Genomic DNA, 22,424 nt, shown 5'->3' on the forward strand with positions numbered 1-22,424 from the left:
GAAAACAGTCCTTCTGTGAGGCAGTAAGATTAAGTAAGATTATTGGGTTAGCTGTTCTTTCATAAAAGTATAAAAGTATTCTGTTCTTTTTTTTTTTTTTCAGCGTTCAGAAATCATTTCATAAATAATTGGTCATTTCTGTTTTAACTCGCTAGTAAAGAGGCGTGTGTGTGTGTGTGTGTGTGTGTGTGTGGACTGTTCTGCTTTTCATGCAATACCCTCTCTACACACCACTGTACAAATGAGAAGATTAGGAGATTATGCACTGAAATTACTTTTTCAAACCATAATAAGTGATTGTGTCTTGGAAATAGCCTGCTGTGATAAGTGATTTAGATAGCCATGTACTTAACGCTGAGGCATACAGTAGTAGGAATATGAATGTTTTTTTTTTTTTTCAAATGACTAAATATAACCACACAGTCCATTTGTACCTGCAGTGTACCACTTTAACCATTTCCTGAACAAACTGAGATGTCAAATGAACAGGTTTTGTTGTTTGTTTCTCATATATTAATTGTGCTTTTAGTCTGTATTTGCATGCAGACTAATCAAGCAAGTAGCTACTGCAACTTCCAGCAGCTCGAATCTGAAAACTTGACCTTTCCTCCTCCTCTCGGGTGTGCAAACAGTGCAGAATATATTATAGAAGGAACAGAACATCGACTCTAAACTCGTCTTTACAAGTAACACGTAAAAGTTTTATTTGTACATTTGCAGTTCTCTGCTCAGACACTAAAACAACAACAGTAGAGTAACAAAGCTACATTCACAACCCTCAGACGACTTAAACCGGGGTTGAGCCGAGGTTACTCAAACAAATCTTCTTTCTGCTGAAGTATTTCCAAAGCTTTATCCGTATCCAGACCACTACGGTGTGACAGCCACACGCTCTTTTCTGTTAACTGTATGTTTCTCTGCCTCTGTTTCCTCCAGTCTAAGAGGCGTTCACAGGGACTTTCTCTCGACACCATCTACCACTGTCTGAACCGGACGGTGCTCTACCAGCTCTGTCGACCCCACAAGACGGTGGCTCAGCAGGTGGCCTTGCTGGACGCCCTGCGGGTCCTGACTGTCAACCGCAACCTGGTGCTCGGGCCGGGCAACCACGACCAGGACTTTGTGGCCTGCCTGGCTCACTGCTTCATCTGCCTGCACAGCGGGAGGTAAGTTGGCATGAGACCAAGGTGGAGACGGGGCTGTAGATGTTAGCAGGTAGGATAGTAGTTTTAAAGGATAAGGCTGCTGTTATTTTATCTTTTTATTATTATCAACAATAACTCAAATGAATTTATCTTGCTAAGAAGTATTGTTTGTGTAATCTGATATAGATTATGCTTCCACACCAGAGGACTCAACCTATTTTTATGCCTCCGTGCCGGCGACAGCTGTGGCCGGAGGCATTATGTTTTCATGTTGTCCGTCCGCTCTGTCCGTCCCCTTCTCGTGAACGTGATATCTCTCGGAACGCTTTGAGGGAGTTTGTTCAAATTTGACACAAACGTCCACTTGGATTCAAGGATGAACTGATTAGATTTTGGTGGTCAAAGGTCAAGGTCACTGTGACCTCACAAAACACGTTTTTGGCCGTAACTCAAGAATTCGTACGCTAATTATGACAAAATCTCGTACAAATGTCTAATAGGATAAAATGATGAAGTGATGACATTTTATATCCAAAAGGTCAACTTTACTGTGATGTCATAATAATCTGCAAAAAACACTTCTCTGGCCGTTATTCAGCACCATAGCTCAGGAACAGAAGGAGAGATTGGGACCATATTTCACATTTGGTCGGAAACTGAATCGGTGACACTAATTTTGGTCGCCCACCTTGAAACTGTGGTGATTGTAAAGATCTTCTGTGCTGCCGGGTTGAAGATGTGCGTGAAGCATCCGCGCTTTAGAATTTGTAGCTTCTTTGCAGCAACATCCATATCCGAAGCATCGTCTACTGTCATGGCGACAACAGAATCAGCTTTATTGGCCTGTGAACACATGCAAGTAAAAATATTAAATTTCTTCAAAGTCTTCACTACAAATATTATATGAGTCTGGACAGACATGGATGTAAACTGTAACTTGACTGGTTGGTGGAGATATACAACCATGAGGCAGTATTTCTAGTTTATATATAAAAGATTTATGAAATACCAACAAACCAGCTTCATAGATCAATATAACTGTTACACCAGGTGACCTTCATTGGAATCAACACTGCTGATGTATTTTATTCTGAAACAACTCTGTGACTGCATTTACTTTCATTTTCAAACGCTCAAGCATTGGGCAGACATCATGTCTGGGTTTACATTGCTTTGCTAGTTTTGACAAGCTGAGAGGAATAAACTGCACTTGGCAAGTTCAACATAATGAAGGAATATGTTACTCAAATTCAACATTATGTTTTTTGGACAGCATAGAGGCACTAGTGATATCAGGCTGTGGCTACTGTACATAGACTTTACATGTCAGCTGGATTAAAATTATTGTTGGTTTTGGTTTAATTAAATAATTCCAGTTTAAACTTTTAACCTTAGATGACTGTCTTTTGCAGATATGTGTTGAAGAGGTTTACATATTTTGTGCAACTTCATAAATAATTACGCAACTTGCTCTGAAAGGAGATGAACGCTGAGACACACGGGGAGGTTCAAGTACAGTGTAATGACAGTACAGTTGATAAAAAATAAAAAAACACCCTCTTGCCCATCAGACATCGTTCTCTAGTTTTACAGTTTGAAGAAATCCAAGAACTAGATATTCTCACTGTAAAGCTGCAATTTCTGCATGTTCGCACCAGAGAAAGATGTTAAAAACAGCTTCTTTACAAAGACGTCCTAGTGACTTTATGTCTGTGTCATCAACATATTGTATCATCGAAAGAACTAAATGAGCAACATGATTTCTGAAGCTTTTGTTCTTGTCGTTATGTCAGAGAAAAAGCTGTTTAAATGGTGCATTTGGTTGAACACATGATTCACAACCAGCCCCTGACTCACGGCTTCTGTGCACGTACGCTCAGTGTGGAGGACGAGGCGACGGACGTGTAAACATGATTATAAAGACACTAATCATCAGCATTTCTTTTTTTTTTCAAATGTATGAGATCCAGTCATGTTTTAAATGCTGTATAATGAGGTTTAATTTCTCATTTATTTCATGACTCATTCTGTGTTGTTAGTAAATTGTGATCATGGTTAGTATGTTTTGTTTTGTGTGTGCTCGTGTACGTCGTGCCAGAAATACTGATAGTTTCCAAAACTGCAGCAGGTGGGGAGACACTGAGTTTCCTCCCAAGCTGGGAACACAATATGCTTTAACGCGACCCGCTGTACGACTTCAGAGAAGCCGACTTATCCGCTGCAGAGAAGCCAAACAATCCTAACTCTCCCCGCGTGGCGTCCCCTCAGGTGTCTACGTTGTGCAGGTTTGTACTGAGCCGCCGTGTGTGTGTGTGTGTGTTTTTGTCTCCGCAGTAGCGTAGAAGGATTCGGTCTGGAGGCGGAGGCCAGGATGACAACCTGGCATGTCATGATGCCCACGGAGAACGAATCCGACTCCACACACAGCCACGATGTCAGCGAGGGTGAGACATTGTTACGTGTATATGTGGGTCTCATAAAGCTATTTAACCCTGATGTGTGTTTTCATGTTTGTGGTGTTGCAGGAATTGAAAATGTTTTGATTTGTTAAAAATAAAGACATTCAAAAAAATATTCAAATGCCTGAGTCAAAAAAAACAGTCTTTGGTTATTTTCTCCAATATTTTTTACTGGAGTTGGATGGAGAATGTTTCATTTTATTTGTATTTTTATATAACTCTCCCTTGATATGAGGGGATATATGTTTGAAATGACAAAAAAAAAATCAGACTAAAACATTGTTTAATCCAGAGAAAGTTACAGGATTTTAACACTTACTAAAAGCACATGAGGTGTTTAACAAACTGGGAGGAAAAAGAATGTAATGAATTTGTGTTTTGAAGTCAGTTAATATCAAGTTTTACAAATGTTTCTACACCTACACGGTTATAGCCGTACAAGACTGTTCACTAGGGATGCACGATATTATCGGCACGTCATCGGTAATGGCCGATATAAGCTCTAAAATTAAATATGGGCATCGGCCCGAAATGACTGTTCACCCTGACGGGTCCCAGTGTTTCCTCTGCAGGCTCTACTTCACTCAAGCTGCCCGTCAGACCAGCTGCTTCTTCCCACTTTAACCTGCGGAGCGTTAGCAGCAGCATGACCGCTAACGTTAGCCCTGGCTCTCCGCGTGGGTCCAAGCAGAGCACTGAGCCCCGGTTTGTTATTCAGGTTAAAATGGGAAGAAGCAGTGGGTCTGACGGTCAGCTTGAGTGAAGTGGAGCCTGTGGAGGAAACACCAGGACCGTCAGGGTGAAACAATCCGTGGAGGAGCTGCACAGATAGGAAACACCTCAGCTGACAGGATGTACCACTCTGTTTGGAAAAAAAAAATTATAACGGCAGTTGGCAACCAGCGTATTAGGTGCATCACCGCCACTTTCTGCTCCTGAGTGTGGACCAGAGATTAAATCCTACACATTAATCCTGTCTGTCTAATAAACTCAATGAAAACTCTGCTGCTCCACCAACTTGGCAGGTTCATTAAAGTTTTAATGCTGAACTCCTGAACTCCAGTCTTCCTGAGTTCCTCCTTCACATATTGTCTTTCTTGATCATACTTAGTACAATCTGAGCTTGCATGAATAATAGTCTCCTCAGCCAGCTGGGAAAAAATATGTGCATATATCAGTATCGGCAATCGGCCATGAGTTGTTATTTAAAAGTGATGATTGTTGCTCTGCAGGGCGGCAGCTGCTGCTGAAAGCGGTGAACCGCGTGTGGACGGAGCTGATGCACAGCAAACGCCAGATGCTGGAGGACATCTTCAAAGTGTCCCTTCCCTGCAACGACAGAGGACATGTGGACATCGCCACCGCCCGGCCCGCCCTGGAGGAGCCGGCCCTCAAGAGCTGGCAGAACCACCTGGGTGAGGAACAGATATATAACCACTAACTATACACATGTCCTTGTCTCTGCCTGCGTTGGATTTGTTGTGTCCTTTACTCTACAGGAGTGAGTGTTTGTGGCGTATTTAGTCATTACGTAACTTGACCAAATATTCTGGGGGGCTCCTCGTGTTTCTTTTGCAAAGGAAATATTGTAATCTGGGAGTCCTGCCAATAGGGCAAAAATACTGCTGATCTGCTCTTTTTTTCCTGCTGGCTCTCTCTCTCTTTATTTCACTTCATCAGGTTTGTAATTTAGCTGATGTAAGCAGAGCGGTGATTACTACATACTACGTTAGACTCAGACTCTTTGGCGAGTAACCAGAGATTGTTAAAAGTTTCTCTAAATCTGCAAAATCTGGTGAAGTACTGAAAGAGTTTCCTATATTCCAAATACTCTTTCTTTGATAGAAAATAGTTTATAATGAAAACTGCTCACTGTGAAGTCTGTGAATTACCCAGAGCACAGAAAATAAATGTTTTGGGCACCATAACCGAAATTGCATCCACCTCCAATATATTGTGATGGATGCAGAAAGCTCAGAGACAGATCCCAAAACCTGGCTAAAGCAAAAATATAGAAGTGACTTAAAGGAAGTGAGCATGTTTTTCATAATTTTTGTGAACCACCACTTTTAAATTCCTTTAAAAAATCATTTTAACCCAGAAATTGTTGTCATCAGTCATTCAAATGCCAAATTAAGGCAGTTACAAGTGTTTTGTAGTGTTTGTAGTACAGTAGCTTAGTGTTATAAATATAAATAATCTACTATCTCTTCTTTCATGGTCAGTTCATGAGAAGAAGTGTATCAGTCGGGGCGAGGCGGTGGCACCGGCGACCCAGTCCAAACTGTCCAGGGTCAGCAGCGGCTTCGGTCTCTCTAAGCTTACGGGCGTCCGGCGCAACAAGAAGGAGAACAGCCTGAACAAGAACAGCCTCTCTGCTCAGGTACACACACACACAACTCACTGTTTGGCTGTAACAGATAGTAGTAATAGTTGTGTGTTAAGCAGCTTTGTTGGATTATATTCTTGTCTTTCTAACCAACAGGAGACCTTCCAGTGGATGTTCACACACATCGCTGTCGTCCGAGACCTGGTAGCCATGCAGTATAAAGAATATCAAGAGGTACCGCACTCCCATCTTTCTTTCTTTTTAATTTTCCAAACACAGTGGGTGCACAAAGAACTCACGCTGGTTTATTGGAGATGATTTATTACAGCGCAGCTACACCGACAAAGCAGCTGCAGGACAAAACAACAGGCTGTTACATAACGGTGCGGTCAGGACTGCGGGACAATAAAACCCGAACACATTGCAGATACAATATCACAGGCTAGCGTAGCAGCATGTATTCATTTAAAACAGCGTTTCTAAAGTGACAGATCGCTGTTTTCGACTCGCCGTTTTAACTTCATCCACCCCCTCTCTCTTGTCTCCCAGCGGCAGCAGAACGCCCTCAAGTACGTGACTGAGGAGTGGGCGTCCATCGAGTACGAGCTGCTGAGAGAACGAGGCCTCTGGGGCCCACCCATCGGCTCCCACCTGGACAAGTTTGTGCTGGAGATGACGGAGGGGCCCTGCAGGATGAGGAAGAAGATGGTCCGCAACGACATGTTTTACATCCACTACCCGTACATCCCTGAGATGGAGACAAACACCAACTCTGCACAGGTATTACTATGTTCCCATGATCCTCTGCAGTCACCCTGGATTGCTTTACTTTTAGTGATATACAATGAAATGGTCTTACTTTTCCATTATCATCTCTGTTTCTCCAATTGATTAAGTATTTGTAACTATCCAGGAACACTTTATATAAATTTTAGACATTTCGCTCTTTTCTAGCAGCTAATTAGTGACCATTAAATCCAAGAAATAGTGCAAGAATTACTGTTACAGTATTTTAAAAGTAGAGGTTGTAATATTCATGATCATGTATGATGTTAGAAAAATATATTAAAGCAGTTGAAACAGGTTGAAAGCAATTCTTAAATCAAAATTAACATATAAAAGCAGGTCAGTGAATATTCTGGCACAAACACCAGCAATATTACCGCAAAAAATGAAACGATTGTCTCCATTTTGTCCGTAAAAACAACCACCGATCACCCTGCGGTCTGTTGAACTCGTCAGAACAGCTCATGGTGTTGGAGCTCGTCGCCGTCATGTGAGGAAGCGACACCGACAGCCGGCGGCTCGGTTTTCCTGGCACCGCCGAGACACATTTAGCTTTGTTTGCTTTGTTTCCTCCTCCGCTTGTTTGCCAAAGGCTTCCTTTCTCTACTCCGCCATGTTTGATTTTCAGGTCAGGAAAACACACAGCGGAGGTAGCTCACAAGGAGGATCTGTATCGATGTCGGCTTCACGTGGAAACTCAGTTTAAATTTCTTAACTTTTTAAACATTTTTCTGATGTTCTGCACATAAAATAAACCCCATAAATGATCCCCATAAACCCTCCATACATCAGTCAAAAGCTTGTAGAAGAACAATCGAGAGTTCCCTTCCAGGGAGAAATTTCTGGCTCATGACCCTTTAAAATGAGCCAGAATAATTAAGTCCAAAGTCCTCGAGGCCTCATTATAATACGTAATTTAAACATGCCTGGGGACCACTTGCAGGGTCTTGGACAAAGTCATACACTTGTGCCTTGCAGTTGAATACCATTACCAGTCTTGTTCTTGCAGCCTCTTAGTATTTCAGCCGAGCAGTTTGAGGCTTTAGCGTCTCGCTCGAGGTAACTACAGCAGCAGTAGTTTGATCCAAGAATTCCTGTTTGATCTTTTGTTTCAGTAAATTTGTTTTTATTTAACTATGTTAAACGCTGCCGGAAAATTAGTAAAATATTTAGTGAATCATATAATCTTGTCACGTCAGATTGATCTGGCAGTGTCTTTCCTCCCTTTGATTAATTTCTTCAATTAGAAAAATGTGTTTTATACTAAGGTTATGTAGTTTAATGTCATTATTATTGAAATGGAGCAGTCAGACTGATATGTAGCTAATCTGAAATGAAAGGAGGTTTTTATAGGGAGGGAACTTGATAATATGACATGAATCAGTGTGCCTGAATCAGTGTGCATGAATTGGTGCCTTTTAAAAAGAACAGAATAAGATACTGTAATTCCAGATTTAACACATCCACCTTCATAATAATCCTTCAGTTTGTTCTCATTTTGGCAGAGCAACAAAAAAATAAAGATTTTAAGAAAATGCATATATTTTGTGGATTGGTAAAACACTGATTGTATATTCTGAATAATTATTTAAGTACAAATAAAAAGTATTGTTGTTTTCTTCTGTACTGACTCATTACAGTCTGGTGGTTTAATAATAAACATTATTAGATGTGACATTATTATTATAATTATAATCAGGTCTCTCTGGGAAAAGAGATCTCCATCTCAATCAGACTGCCTGATTAAATAAAGATTACGTTAAATAAAATAAATAGCGGCTTTACAGAGCAAATAAGAAGGAATAATTCCCTTATGAGGTTCAAAGAGTCTCATCCTCCCTCTCTTTACCTTCTCCAGCCCCCCTGCCCCCCTCTGGTGCCCCTGGTAGCCTCACCCCTTGTCTGGGGTCTTGACTGTTTACAGGTACCTGCCTGCAAGTCCACATGGGAAAAAAAAAAGATAGTGGAGTTCTCATTGATGCCTGGTGTGACTGCATGATAGTAACAATAGTGCTGAAAGAGAAATATGAACGACATAAACCAGCAGACAGTTGAACGTCTCTCTAAATCCTGTTTGTCAGTGTCGTTGCAGCAGTTTTCTTCCCCGTGTGATTCAGTTTGGATGCTTCATCTTGCATTTTCAGCAACAAAACATGGACTTCTATATTTGCTGTGGAGTAGTAAACTCACCGTGTGTTACGTGTCTTTCCAGGTTGAAAAAAGAAGGAAATTTTGTTAAATTCAGGGAAAAAGGGAACTTCTAATGTTGTGTTTTTAATTAATTACATTTATGCATGTGATCTTGTTTATGTTCAGCTGGCCTTGTACTCATATTTTGCTGTGTGTCTCTGAAATTATTCTCCAGCCGGTAATAAATCTCCTAAAATATACTAAAAAATAAAATACATAGTGTGAATGCCAAGAAAAAATAGCATCCTAGCTACTGTACAACAGAAAATGAACTTTCACCAGGTTGTTCATGTTAGAGATGACGCTGGTGATAATTACAGATAATTTCAGAACATCAGCTGTCATTGGTTTTCTGTAAGTTTAGACCAACATCTACAGTATGTAGGTCACAATATAATGGTAATAAAACTAACTTGCTGTTCAGTAATGTCTTCTGCATGTAACTGATTGCACATATTTGTTTTTGTGGGTGGTTCCTCTCCAATCCTTCTACTTTAAAAGTCAAAATGGTGTCTCCTTGTAATAATACAAAGTTTTAATAGAATTAAAAAATAAAAATGATAATGAAGCACAAGCAATTCCTTTTTGGGATGGACTCAGTTCTAACTGATATTTAAGCTACAGGACCCTCATTTCTTTGTCTTCTTCCGTCTCCAGAAGCCTCTGCGTTACCGGCGCGCCATCAGCTACGACAGCAAGGAGTACTACATGCGTCTGCTGTCTGGAAACCCCGGCATGTACCAGCACTCTGTGGAGCACACCACAGAGGGGGAAACCACACAGCATGAGCCCGAGCACGGAGAGGACACCATCGCAAGAGTCAAAGGTATGGAGGCAACGGCGGGGAAGAGACATATCGTCTTCTATGTGAATTCGTTGCAACTTCTAAAGGTTTTTCTGAAAGCACAAGCTGATTTCTTTCTCCGAGCAGTTCCTCTTGGGGATGGGTCATAAGTTTACATGTAAAAGTACAAAATTAATTTGCTTTTGTTGAAATTACACAGGGCTACATTTTGATATGTTCAAAGCCAGTTTTACCCGTTATCTGAGGACGTCAAACATGGCCGCCAGAGGTTCGTGCTCCTTCACCTGAAACCCGTCTCTAACATGTTGCTGCGCTCTTCTCCTCAGGCCTGGTGAAGGCTCCTCTGAAGAGGTCTCGGTCCACAGCGGACGGGGCGGACGAGGACAGTCAGGAGCAGCTCCAGGAGCAGCTGCTGGAGTCGGGAGGACCGGAGGAGGAGCAGAGGACTGACAACACATCACTGCTGCGCCTCCTGGAGGAGGGAGAGAAGGTCAGGAAGAGACACGGGAACATGACAGGAGGATTAAACGTTTATGATAATCATAATGTTGCCTACTGTTATATTTAAAAGAGCGAGGAGCTGGAAGCTGTTGGAAGTGCTTTATGCAGTAGATCACAGTAGATTGAATTTTATCAGTATCTAATTTTCTTTATTTTTCTAGTTTTCTTATTGCAATGCACAAGCAGTAACACAGTAGTCATTAACATTGACAGACACAAAAAACATACAGTAGGTGCTTTAATTTTTCCTTAAAGTAGCTATAATATATATATAATTTTTTGTATTAACAATGAATCTCAGTACTACGTCTAGTTTGTGAAAGCGGTTGCTCTTAATGCCCTGCAGAGCGTTTTAGCATCTTTCAGCTCATTGTTTTGGTTTTGCAGCCCACAACGTTACTGTTCAGGTTCAGTCTCACCGCTCATATGTACATCGTTTATCGTTTATCAGAAACAGGGCAGGCAGCTGTTTTCAGCAGCGTTAAACAGCAGATGGACGATGTTAACAACTAGCTGGTGAACATTGGTGGCAAACATGCCAAACTTTTAATCTTTCCAGCTTCTCAAATGGGAAGATTTGCTGCTTTTGCTTGTCTTATATTATAATTAACTGAATATCTTTGGGGGTTTTAGACTGTTGGTCAGGCTAAACTAGACACATGATGATATGACCTTAGGCTTTAGGAAGTTGTGATGACCTTTTTTCACAGCTTTCTGACATTTTATCGGCCATAAATTTAATCAGTTAATGGGTAAAATGATCGTCAGATTAATCGATCATGAAAATAGTTGTTAGTTGAAGCTCTACAGTGTTACAGCTGCCCCAAGTGACCAAAAATTGGGAAAGAATTAGGTGAAAATTAGCTTTGTTAACATGTTTCATTAAAAACTGTCCTGCTCATGAAGATAAAAATTATATATGTCTTATTTTAAGGAAAACACACCAGTTGCCTTAAAGGGAGGCTTTTAGAAAACCATCACATGGCTTCAGGTTATACAGTAAAGAAAAATCTTTTTACATACTTAATCTCACGATGGATCATGAATGAACTTTATGATTTTGACAGAACTTGACTTGGTAATAAACTAAACATGCTTTTGAGATCTGCATTTTATCGACCAATAGACTGTTGCACTAAACTTCAGTTACTCAGTGAAGTTTATTCCCTGCATTGTCCGATTTATTAAAAAAAAAAAAAGCTACCCAGGCACACAGACCTTTAAATCAAGCTCTGCTGCAGTCTGTCTGGTGGCCTCTGAACAGCTCAGCTGCAGCACCGGGAGATTAAGTGTTTTTTGCTCGAGGCCGTTTCACCACCAGTTACTGAGTTCGGGGGGGGGAAGCACATTTCCCTACTCGTTTACTTTTTTTCTCTCCAGATTTTCGCCTGGAGGAATTTGAGCTTGTGACTTTTCATCACAAAAAAAACTACTTTTTTTTTTCTCTAAACTTTAAGTAATCACTTCTTCTCTCTATTCCAGATTCAGCACATGTACCGCTGCGCCAGGGTGCAGGGCCTGGACACCAGCGAGGGTCTGCTGCTGTTCGGGAAGGAGCACTTCTACGTCATCGACGGCTACACCATGACCGTCTCCAGGGAGATCAGGGACATCGATACGCTGCCCTCCAAGTAGGTTCACGCTTCTGTACTCTGTCACTTTGCTTCAAGGTTCGGACACCTGCATAATTAACCCGTTACCCGCCGCGGCTGACGGATGACACGGTTACTGTACTTTCCTCTCACTGAATAAAAGATGACATCATTCCTCAGGACGCTGCAGTGGGAGTTTTCTGCTGCTCGGATGATGTAATGCTGTTGAAAGAGCATGCGTTGTGAAAGTCAGCGGAGATACTGTATTACCTATTTATCTATTTAGGGAACATGTTCTGTCTGTTATCTTTAGAGACGTAATTTGACAGCTGCCGACAGCTATCTCCCGGAGTTTTAATTGTGTTTCCTCTCAGTTGTTTCTGTGTTTTTACCTTCTCTAGAGCTGAAACAATTAATTGATTAGTGGATCAACAGAAAACTAAACTAATGTAGAGCTGCAGCAATTACACCAGTAATGGAAAACAGGAAAAATGTCAAATATTTGCTGGTTTCAGCTTCTAAAATGTGAAGATTCAAAACTTTTATGTGTCATACGTGACAGTAAACTGAGTGTCTGTTCAGACAAAACAAAACATTTAAAAACCTTCGAAATTACAACAAGCATTTTTCAATTTTCAGACATTTTATGGACAAAACAATTAACCAAGAAAATAATAGTCAGATTAATCGATAATTAATTAGTTGCATCCCTAAACTGATGACCATTTTGGTAGTTTATTAATTATATAACTCTATTATAGAGAGGTATGTAACTGTCTTTTGGCCAGCACTTTAGACACTGGTGATTTTTTTTTTTAGTGCTTATATTGTAAATAAATAATCAAAATAATAAAAAAAAACGGTACATTAATTAATTAAATATAAAAAATAAGCATCAGTATTTTCCGTAATTAGTTTAATTTATTTAGATTTTTTTAAATTCTTTTTTGATATTATTACTGGAGTACCTGACCTTGACACTGGTTATTTTTAACTGAGTGAAATATCAAGGTTTTTAGCTGTATATTTATATTTGTTAAATTCTTTTGGGGGAGGGGCAGCAAAATATATTATAACAGGGAAATGTTCCAGTGTATTTTCAATTTATTTTGTATCACACGTTCAGCCTTGCAGAACTTACATTACCTGAAAGACAACACAGTACAGCAAAGGAAAAGCAATTTCAGATCACAGACTTGCTTCAGAGTCAAGTATCAGGAATGAAATCCTTTTGTACATAAAGTCCTTTTTAGGTAGAGTTTAATGCAGAACTGAAGTGACAGTTCATAAATGTCTCACTGACTGTTTTTTTTTTTTTGTCTTTGTCCAGTTTGCATGAGGCCATCATCCCTAGAGGAGCAAGACAAGGTCAGAGCCAGCTGAAGAGAACCTGCAGCATCTTCGCCTACGAAGACATCAAGGAAGTGCACAAGAGACGCTACCTGCTGCAGGTCAGCATGCACATATCACACACATGTTCAGGCACTCATGAACCATATATATACACACTTTAGACATGTAATTCTAAATGTTGCATTTGGTATGAAACCTGTGTGTTGTCACCTTTTAGCCCATGGCAGTGGAGGTCTTCTCAGCAGACGGGAGGAACTACTTGTTGGCCTTCCAGAAAGGAGTCCGCAACAAAGTTTACCAAAGGTATCGAACACAGACAGAGAAACAGTACATGAGCTGAACCTGGAATAGTTTAAACAATCTCTTGATAAAAGGTTTTGCTCTCTAATGGATGATAATTGACTTTAGATGCCGTATATTTATGTTAAAACATACTGCAAACCGTTCAGAAATAAATGATCAGCAGCAGTGATTCAGGCTGGTTATTTGGGATTCAGGGTATTTGTGGAAAGAAATTATTTTACAAGGTTACAGCTGCGTGATATTAAAATAAAATCCTCACAGGGGGACATTGTAAGCCTCTCATAAAATGTCTTGTCACCACAATATTTCTGCTTTTGAATCAGTCACTATAAAACCTGCATTGTATTTTTTTTTATCAGGATACGTTGGTGTACGGACCGTGTTAAAGTCAGACTGCAGTGGGTTTAAGAAAAGTAATTTTTGAATTGTCCTTGTTTATTCCTGCAGGTTCTTAGCGGTGGTGCCTTCACTGGCTGACAGCTCAGAGTCCGTCTCAGGCCAGAGACCCAACACCAGCGTCGAACAAGGGTAAGACTTCCTCCACTCTTTCCTCTTCATCAAGTTTTAATTCCACCGGCTCTCAGCAAACTTTATGACCATTTTTGGAGGTTGTGAGATGATTTATTGAACGTGTGGATACATATTCATATTAATTAATTTGTTTTTAATCTATGTGTTACATGCATTTTCCTAAATTTGTAGTAATTAGTGAAAAACAGAGGACTACTGAGCTGTTCTAACTAAACATCTCCTCTGTCCTGGTATCTGTCAGATCTGGACTCCTCAGTACGCTGGTTGGTGAGAAGTCAGTCACTCAGAGATGGGAGGTAGGAACCTGGACTCATTGGTTTGATCCTCCTGTTCAGTTCAGCAACATCATTTATATATGATTCTCCAAATCTAAACCTCACTGATATGTGTGTGTTTGATCTGTTTTCCAGCGAGGAGAGATCAGTAACTTCCAGTACCTGATGCATCTGAACACGTTAGCCGGACGTTCCTACAACGACTTGATGCAGTACCCGGTCTTTCCCTGGATCCTGGCCGACTTTGACTCAGAGGTGAACTTTGGGACAACATTAGTAGCAGTTAACAGGGTTCATCTTAAATAAAAGTTGGTGTATTCAAATTAATCCTGTTGTGGTAACGTTGGTGATGTTTGCATGGCGTTCAATAACCAGGAGCTGGACCTGAACAACCCCAAGACGTTTCGTAACCTCGCCAAGCCAATGGGAGCTCAGACTGACGACAGACTAACCCAGTACAAGAAGAGGTACAAGGACTGGGAGGACCCCAATGGTGAGACTGGAGATAATAATATTTATATGATAACAGAATAAAATGCAAAGTAAGAAACTGGAACCAGCTAACTTTTATCCCAAAGCAGAAAAAATGTCACATGAAAATCTGAAAGCAGAAAACCAGACCGACTTTATATCAAACGCTCATTGTTCTTTGGTTGGTTTACAAATTTCCCAACATAAATGTCATTTTTAGATTTAAAATCCCCCACAAAAAGTTTCAACTAAGACCTCCTTGTTGTTTTTCTGTGGTTGTTCTTATCTTATATCACTGCTGTTGTTCTCTTGTTCAGAACTCCCTGCATGTACCAACGCTGTGTTTTCATCTACTATCTGTATGTGTTTGTATGAATGCTCTGTTCTCCGTCCCACTAGGTGAAACCCCAGCCTACCACTACGGCACCCACTACTCATCAGCCATGATAGTAGCTTCTTATCTGGTCCGGATGGAGCCCTTTACACAGATTTTCCTCAGACTTCAGGTTCGATCTCTTCTGAGTTTCCCAACTATTCATGAACTTTCTGAAATGTCCCAGACAACTCAGGCAAAAAAAAAAGTTGTTCTGATATAAAGTGCAGATTAATAAATGTTTTTAACCAGGAAATATTAGTTTTACATCTGGAAAACATTAACAGGATTGGGTAATTGTTTTCAGACCAATTGCAGGCGAAAATGGAACCAGATTTTATGGAGATAAACAAACTAATGTGAAGTTATTGGGTGTTTCTTTCTCTCTGAAGTAAAGTTGTTTTGCTTTTGATAAAGAAAAGATTTGCTTTTTAGTAGTATTTACAAAAAAAAAAAAAAAGACTGCAACCTGCTGATGCTCTCAAGTGTCTAGACTTTCAAGTTATTCTTCAAACTGTATTTTTGTGTGTTCTTTCCAGGGAGGTCACTTTGACCTGGCTGACAGGATGTTCCACAGTGTGCGTGAAGCCTGGCTCTCCGCCTCCAAGCACAACATGGCAGATGTCAAAGAGCTCATCCCCGAGTTCTTCTATCTGCCAGAATTCTTGCTCAACTCCAACAACTTCGACCTGGGTCAGTACGAGGAAGCGTGGACAGTTACAGCCAAACTGACTGAGATAAATATGAAGAATATGAATATTTATGTCGTGTCTGCCCTCTGTTGTTTAATATAACAGGTGCCAAGCAGAACGGCACAAAGCTGGGTGATGTGATCCTGCCTCCTTGGGCCAAGGGTGACCCCCGGGAGTTCATCAGAGTCCACAGAGAGGTACGAAAGTTAACACACATGTTGCAATTTAAGTGTGAAGCGAAATCAAGATAAAGTTAAATACTGTTTTGTCTTCCCGCCCTTCCTCCAGGCGCTAGAGTGCGACTACGTATCAGCCCACCTCCACGAATGGATTGACTTGATTTTTGGCTACAAGCAGCAGGGTCCGCCGGCCGTGGAGGCAGTCAACGTCTTCCACCACCTGTTCTACGAGGGTCAGGTGGACATCTACAACATCAACGACCCGCTCAAGGAGACAGCCACCATCGGCTTCATCAACAACTTCGGACAGATCCCCAAACAGGTCAGACACTGGCTAACGTCTGTACACATGAAGCTATTGCTACTGTACTACTGCTAGTACTACTTCCTCTACTACTACTTATCTACCACTACTACTAGTAATCCTATTAATACTGCTGGTAGTGCAGAAGCTACAAACACTGCTATTCACTGCTGCTGCTAATGCTAATATAAAATATAATATAAAACTGCTACTTTACCTTTATTACTGCATCTACTGCTGTTAGTATCACATTTACAACTTAGACTACAGCTACTGTTGCTCCTAATACCACTACTACTTCTATTAAAACATAAATAATCACTGTTTTTAGCCGCTAACATGGCTAACACAGCTAGTGGTGGGTATCTGAGAATGACAGTGTCGTCTCTCCATTTTCTATCCACCAATCAGCTTGTTTCCTGTTGTGTAACTAGCATTACAGCCTCACAGAGCTGCTAGAGATGATGTCTAAAAAGTGGTTGGTTACAGAATGATCTTACAATCATTTGGCTATTAGAAGATGTTGAAGTGTCGCTCTTAAAATCACTGACAGTTGATGTGTGTGTGTGTGTGTGTTTTTCAGCTGTTTAAGAAGCCCCACCCTCCCAAACGGGTACGCAGTAAAGCTAACGGCGACATCGCGTGCATTCCTCCGAGCTCCAACAGCGACAAGATCTTCTTCCATCATCTGGACAATCTCAGACCTTCTCTTGCACCTGTCAAAGGTACATTTACACACACACAATGACATCCTTAGTACCAATATCCCTTTTCTCAACCAGTGTTTGAGACGTACTGTATGTATAAATATAAATTAAAGTGTTTGTACTCACACACAGACTCTTAGACCTCTTCATTACTGTACGCTGTTTGGTGGACACCTTGATGTCCATAAAGTATAATGAATTCATTTCATTCTGTGAAACATGTGTCCCACAGGACGTTAAACTCTATCTCACCCTGACAGAGTTAGTACCATTCTCTGCTCATAAAACTGTGCAGCACCAATTCCACAAGGTGCGTAAATCCCCTTCAGCACTCACATCCTCCTCTTCCCTGTTGTATTTTACTCTTGTCCAGAGCTGAAGGAGCCCGTCGGCCAGATCGTTTGCACCGACAAGGGCATCCTCGCTGTGGAGCAAAACAAAGTTCTGGTTCCCCCGACTTGGAGCAAGACCTTCGCCTGGGGCTACGCCGATCTCAGCTGCCGTCTGGCTAATTATGAATCTGATAAGGTCTGTAACAGTCTAACAGCCACATTTTCTCACACTGTATTATTTTATTATTTTTTTTTAAACTAATTTTGCTGACCTCCTCGTTCAGGATTACTTGCATCGAATCAGCAGTTCTGTCCAGCGTTTTGATTTTTTTTAATGCTACTCCTTAATTGAAACAGAGTACTGCAGGTCTCCAGCTTATTTCACCTTCAAACTGATGAAAGTTAAAGAATATTAAAGGCAATGTTTCCCCCTGCTGGTGCTTCAGTAAAAATACACTTTCCATGCTGAACCCTCAGTTTGCACAACAGCAGCACTTCCATAAATTCCCTTTGTGTCTTCATTGGTACATAACTGCTGTTTAAGTGTCATACATAGTAGAATCACTATATAATATTTACATGTCTCTCAGATACCAGACTGTTCCTGTTAACTGCTAATAGTAAACATTAGATTTTTTTTATCTGACTGAGCTCAAACACACCAGTTTTGTTAGAATCAGTCTTGGCTCTTGGCTCTTGTTTCAGGCGTTGGTGGTGTATGAATGTCTGTCAGAGTGGGGTCAGATCCTCTGTGCCATCTGTCCCAACCTGAAACTGGTTATCACTGGTGGCACCAGCACCGCCATCTGCGTGTGGGAGACAGGAACCTCCAAAGAGAGGGCCAAGTCTCTCACCCTCAAACAGGTAAACACACAAAGTGCTTCCTAAAGATGTGATACGAGGTCTTTCATACATAAAATATCTGCTTTTATTTAACCTTTTGTTAAAAGTCAAAGGTACAAGGCTGTGCACATAAAAACTTTGTAGAAACCTGATAATGCCCTCAACTGGTTAAATTAATTTATTTTCAGGTTCTAGGTCAGTGTTTGATAAATTCAGCAATTATGGTGCTGTGCTTAGTCCCAAATTGCACCAACAAGGTCGTCTCCAGGGCTTTCTGTTTTTACAGAGCCAATTTTGAGGCTCTAGCAGGGCTTTCTGTTTTAACCCTTCAGTGAAGTTTCTCATTTTTCTCCAAAGGTTGATAAGCGAGCCCTCGAGAGGTGAAAATCTTCCAAACCAAGATGTTAAAATGTTGAAAATTCAATCTAATTATTTGTGTACCTGACGTTGTGTTCTAGGCTTTACTGGGCCACACAGACGCTGTAACGTGTCTGACGGCGTCGTCGGCGTACCACATCGTCGTCAGCGGCTCGCGGGATCGAACCTGCATCATCTGGGACCTCAACAAGCTTTCCTTCGTCACGCAGCTCAGGGGACACCGGGCGCCCGTCTCTGCTCTGTGTATCAATGAACTGACGGTGGGTTGGAACATAACGTAATAACCTCATATCTGTCAAAACTGATAAAAGCTGTTCAATGACATAATATATGTGTGTATCTGTGTTTGTATAGGGGGATATCGTGTCCTGTGCAGGCACCTACATCCACGTGTGGAGCATTAACGGCAGCCCGATCGCCAGCGCCAACACCTTCACGGGCCGCAGCCAGCAGATCCTGTGCTGCTGCGTGTCGGAGATGAACGAGTGGGACACTCAGAACGTCATCGTCACGGGACACTCCGACGGTGTCGTCAGGGTAACCATCCGCTTGTTTTGATTTTACAGAATAAGTTATCATGCTTACAATACCATATGCTGCTTCCTGTATTTATAAAAGTATTTTACTTAATTGTATTTTTGTTTATTTAAAGGGGACAATGCACATTAATCAACATAGACTTTTTAACAACATGAATGTAAATGTGCCAGAGTTAGCTTAACAGCTAATCTGCTCCTGTCGTCCCAACACAACTAAAAATAGACAAATGTATAAAACACTTCATACATAATGGAGTTGCAATCAAAATAAGAGGAAAAAACTGGAGAAAATGTGTCACAACTCTTTGTCTTAACAATCTTAAACTTACAATCAGACAAGAAAAAACATAATTGATGAGTACATATCTCGGTAAACCATATTTTAAGTTTGATTTTAAAAATGTTGTATGCAGCACAGTTCCGTATTTGAGTAGGTAAAGTATTCCACAGTTTCACCACATATCATATGAATTTGTTTCTGGAAAACTGAAACATATCGGCAACAAGAAAAAGTCATCAATAGCGCTGCAGAAATTTAATAATGGTCTTATTTTATCTTAGTTTAAGATAAAATCAATAATCTATAATAATGAATTGAGGTAGGATGTACAGAGAACACAAGTGTTTGTGAAGACATGTCTGTATTTGCTTTAACAGAGTTATAGTTGAATCATTTCTTATCACTTTACTGTTATGTTTTATATTTGTATGTGACTTAAGTTAACTGTATTAAAACCTTTCTTGTAGTTCTGGAGAATGGAGTTCCTCCAAGTCCCAGAAACCCCTGCTCCCGAGCCGGTAGAGCCAGATGTGCCTGACTGCTGTGGTGAGGAGAAGATCGGTGAGTCCTAATCTGACAAAAGATGATTTGTGCAACTGACGAGGTTCTAATACTACATAAGAAGGTTGCATGTGTAGTTAATTTCACTTTAAAATCACTTTTCCTTCATCTCACAGAGGGCGGTGAGAGTCACAACAGCGGCGGTGGTGGTGACGACGACAGCAGCGAATCGGAAGGAGACGAACCCAGTCTCAGCCAGGAACCCAAAGCACCACGTAACCCGTCTACCGGTGGAAGCAGCCAGCCGGGCAGCGCTGTCCACAGACCCAGAGGTACACGGCTGTCAGCAGCTCCGCTCATCCACATTTACAGTTTACATCTTTCTGCTGTGACTGAAACCTGCACTAACTGATTTTTTTTGCCACTTGGGATCAGCGGAAACAAACCGTGAATACAACATATGACACATTATCACCTTATAAAAGTCGATAGTGAACGTGTTAGCAAACAGTTGCCTATTTACACACTTAAGAGGAAGTATGAGGTGTTTCTGAGCAACCTGATTAATGTAATGTTAGTCCAATATTCACTCTCCTTTTAGCTTTGTTTTACTCTCCATTAACTGCTGAGGGAAATATCTGGCTTTTTAGATGCAAGATAGACTCTAACTGTGCCTGCCTGCTGCACCTTGAAACAGCAAACCAGTAAAGTTGCGAGATGTAAAGCTGTAAAGTTTCTTCTTCTTCACATTAAATGCAGGCATTTGATCAATTTTTAATATAAAAATATTGATTAGAGCAGCTTTAAATCATTTGTTTAAACTCTCCAGAGGCCTTTGTTTACTTTGTCGTTGACCTGCTCCTTTTCCTGTTGGTTCATTTTAATGTGTCATTTCCCCTTTATGGACTCAGTCCTTTACAAGACATGAATTATAGTCCGTACTGATGTTCACATTCCTGATATTTAAATTAAGGTCCTTCAGCCAGAACGGGAGCCTCTTGGTCAATGGACAGCGGCTCTGACGACTCTCACCGCTGGTCAGACACCCTCAGCATCGACGAGAAGGACGGTTTTGTGTTTGTCAACTACTCTGAGGGCCAAACCAAGGGCCCTCACCCTCATCCTGCTCACCCAGGCCAGGGCGCAGTGCCTCAGCCTCTCCAGCCCTCCATCATGGAGGCGCGGACGTATAACCAGCTCAGGGCAGGTGGGTGTCCAAAACAAAGGTTTTATATTCAAATCAGAATTGTTGCAAAATGAAGACTCAGATTTTAAGCAAGTTAAGAAAACACTACAAGGCTACAGCAGGGGTTCTTCCCTGATAAAAGGATAAATATCTCTCCACTGACATGATGATGGTGTGTTTGTCACATTGTTGAAATGTTGCTTATTAAGTGTTTATTTGTGTGTGTGTTTCGCAGGCTACAGATGGGAACGCCAGCTGGTCTTCCGGAGCAAACTTACCATGCACACGGCGTTTGATCGCAAGGACAATGCTCACCCAGCCGAGATCACCTCGCTCGCCATCTCCAAGTAAGCTGAGCGTCTGGCACCCAACTAATGAAGATGAGATTTTTTATTTTTGTAGATTTTATAACATTAATTTGATGCATGTGGGGGGGGTTCTTATTTTTTTGAGAAATGGAAGTTGTCATATTGCTACTGTTTAACACAAACCACAATTTAAATCCAGTTAAAGTAAATATTTTAGAAAGGGAAGATGTCCTTGCTGAATTATTCTTCTCTTCCTTCCATTTGTCTTTGTCTTTTTCCCGTCTTATCATTTATGCCTCCCTTTTCTCCTCCACCTCTCTCTATTTTCCCCTATTTTCAGGGACCACAGTAAGATCCTGGTAGGCGACGGACGCGGTCGAGTCTTCAGCTGGTCAGTCAGCGACCAGCCGGGCCGTTCGGCAGCCGACCACTGGGTGAAGGACGAGGTGGTGGACAGCTGCTCGGGCTGCACGGTTCGCTTCTCCCTCACTGAGCGACGCCACCACTGCAGGAACTGTGGGCAGCTCTTCTGCCAGAAGTAAGAAATTAGTAGCTGTGCACTTTACTTTCCAGCACTGATTCCTTTTATCATTTTTTCTTTAAAATTTGTAGAGGAATGGACGTGCTGCTGTATGTTTCTGATTGTTTAGGTCGTGGTCACACCAGAGTGGCAGAAAATAGTCTTTGCAGATCATAGATATTATACTTTAGTATGATGATATTGATGACTTAATGGGTCCATTATTTAAATATGTATATGTTTATATATATGAATTTTATTTACATATATGTATGTTTGAAGGTTTCTTATTTATTTATATTGCCTGGTTGTAGTTTTTGTGGTTACATTAATTATTTTCTGCAGTCGTTATTGTTTTTTATGTATTTCCAAGTAGTTTTACATTGTAAAATTTCTGCATTAATTGTTCAAAACACAAATTTCTCAATGACCAACTTGAACATTTAGTGAGAATTACAGGCATGGCTCCTAAATATTTTGCATCCTTTCTCTCACTCTGTTAATATGTTAAGTTTCGCCTCATCCTCATCTTTTTACCTTGG

General features: G+C 41.0%; 1 protein-coding gene across 6 annotated transcripts in view; it reads left to right on the top strand.

Annotated features, from left to right (window-relative positions):
- wdfy3 (WD repeat and FYVE domain containing 3) overlaps positions 1-22,424 on the top strand; it is a 106,916-nt gene that overhangs the window by 79,600 nt on the left and 4,892 nt on the right. For 4 of the 6 annotated variants that reach the window (XM_044332051.1, XM_044332070.1, XM_044332060.1 and 1 more), the window contains 30 exons: positions 937-1,166; positions 3,480-3,589; positions 4,837-5,019; positions 5,830-5,987; positions 6,090-6,167; positions 6,483-6,713; positions 8,578-8,643; positions 9,567-9,735; positions 10,041-10,204; positions 11,698-11,846; positions 13,138-13,258; positions 13,378-13,463; positions 13,911-13,991; positions 14,236-14,290; positions 14,405-14,524; positions 14,645-14,762; positions 15,140-15,246; positions 15,653-15,806; positions 15,911-16,002; positions 16,094-16,306; positions 16,872-17,013; positions 17,369-17,523; positions 18,033-18,191; positions 18,629-18,808; positions 18,903-19,085; positions 19,835-19,928; positions 20,045-20,200; positions 20,842-21,075; positions 21,290-21,401; positions 21,703-21,900. In XM_044332051.1, the coding sequence (XP_044187986.1) occupies positions 937-1,166; positions 3,480-3,589; positions 4,837-5,019; positions 5,830-5,987; positions 6,090-6,167; positions 6,483-6,713; positions 8,578-8,643; positions 9,567-9,735; positions 10,041-10,204; positions 11,698-11,846; positions 13,138-13,258; positions 13,378-13,463; positions 13,911-13,991; positions 14,236-14,290; positions 14,405-14,524; positions 14,645-14,762; positions 15,140-15,246; positions 15,653-15,806; positions 15,911-16,002; positions 16,094-16,306; positions 16,872-17,013; positions 17,369-17,523; positions 18,033-18,191; positions 18,629-18,808; positions 18,903-19,085; positions 19,835-19,928; positions 20,045-20,200; positions 20,842-21,075; positions 21,290-21,401; positions 21,703-21,900 (4,298 nt within the window). The remainder of the gene's footprint in view (positions 1-936; positions 1,167-3,479; positions 3,590-4,836; positions 5,020-5,829; positions 5,988-6,089; positions 6,168-6,482; positions 6,714-8,577; positions 8,644-9,566; positions 9,736-10,040; positions 10,205-11,697; positions 11,847-13,137; positions 13,259-13,377; positions 13,464-13,910; positions 13,992-14,235; positions 14,291-14,404; positions 14,525-14,644; positions 14,763-15,139; positions 15,247-15,652; positions 15,807-15,910; positions 16,003-16,093; positions 16,307-16,871; positions 17,014-17,368; positions 17,524-18,032; positions 18,192-18,628; positions 18,809-18,902; positions 19,086-19,834; positions 19,929-20,044; positions 20,201-20,841; positions 21,076-21,289; positions 21,402-21,702; positions 21,901-22,424) is intronic. The other 2 variants (XM_044332078.1, XM_044332086.1) reach the window with 1 other exon arrangement.

Source organism: Thunnus albacares, chromosome 2 (assembly GCF_914725855.1).
Source record: "Thunnus albacares chromosome 2, fThuAlb1.1, whole genome shotgun sequence".
NCBI classification, from domain to species: Eukaryota; Metazoa; Chordata; class Actinopteri; order Scombriformes; family Scombridae; genus Thunnus; species Thunnus albacares.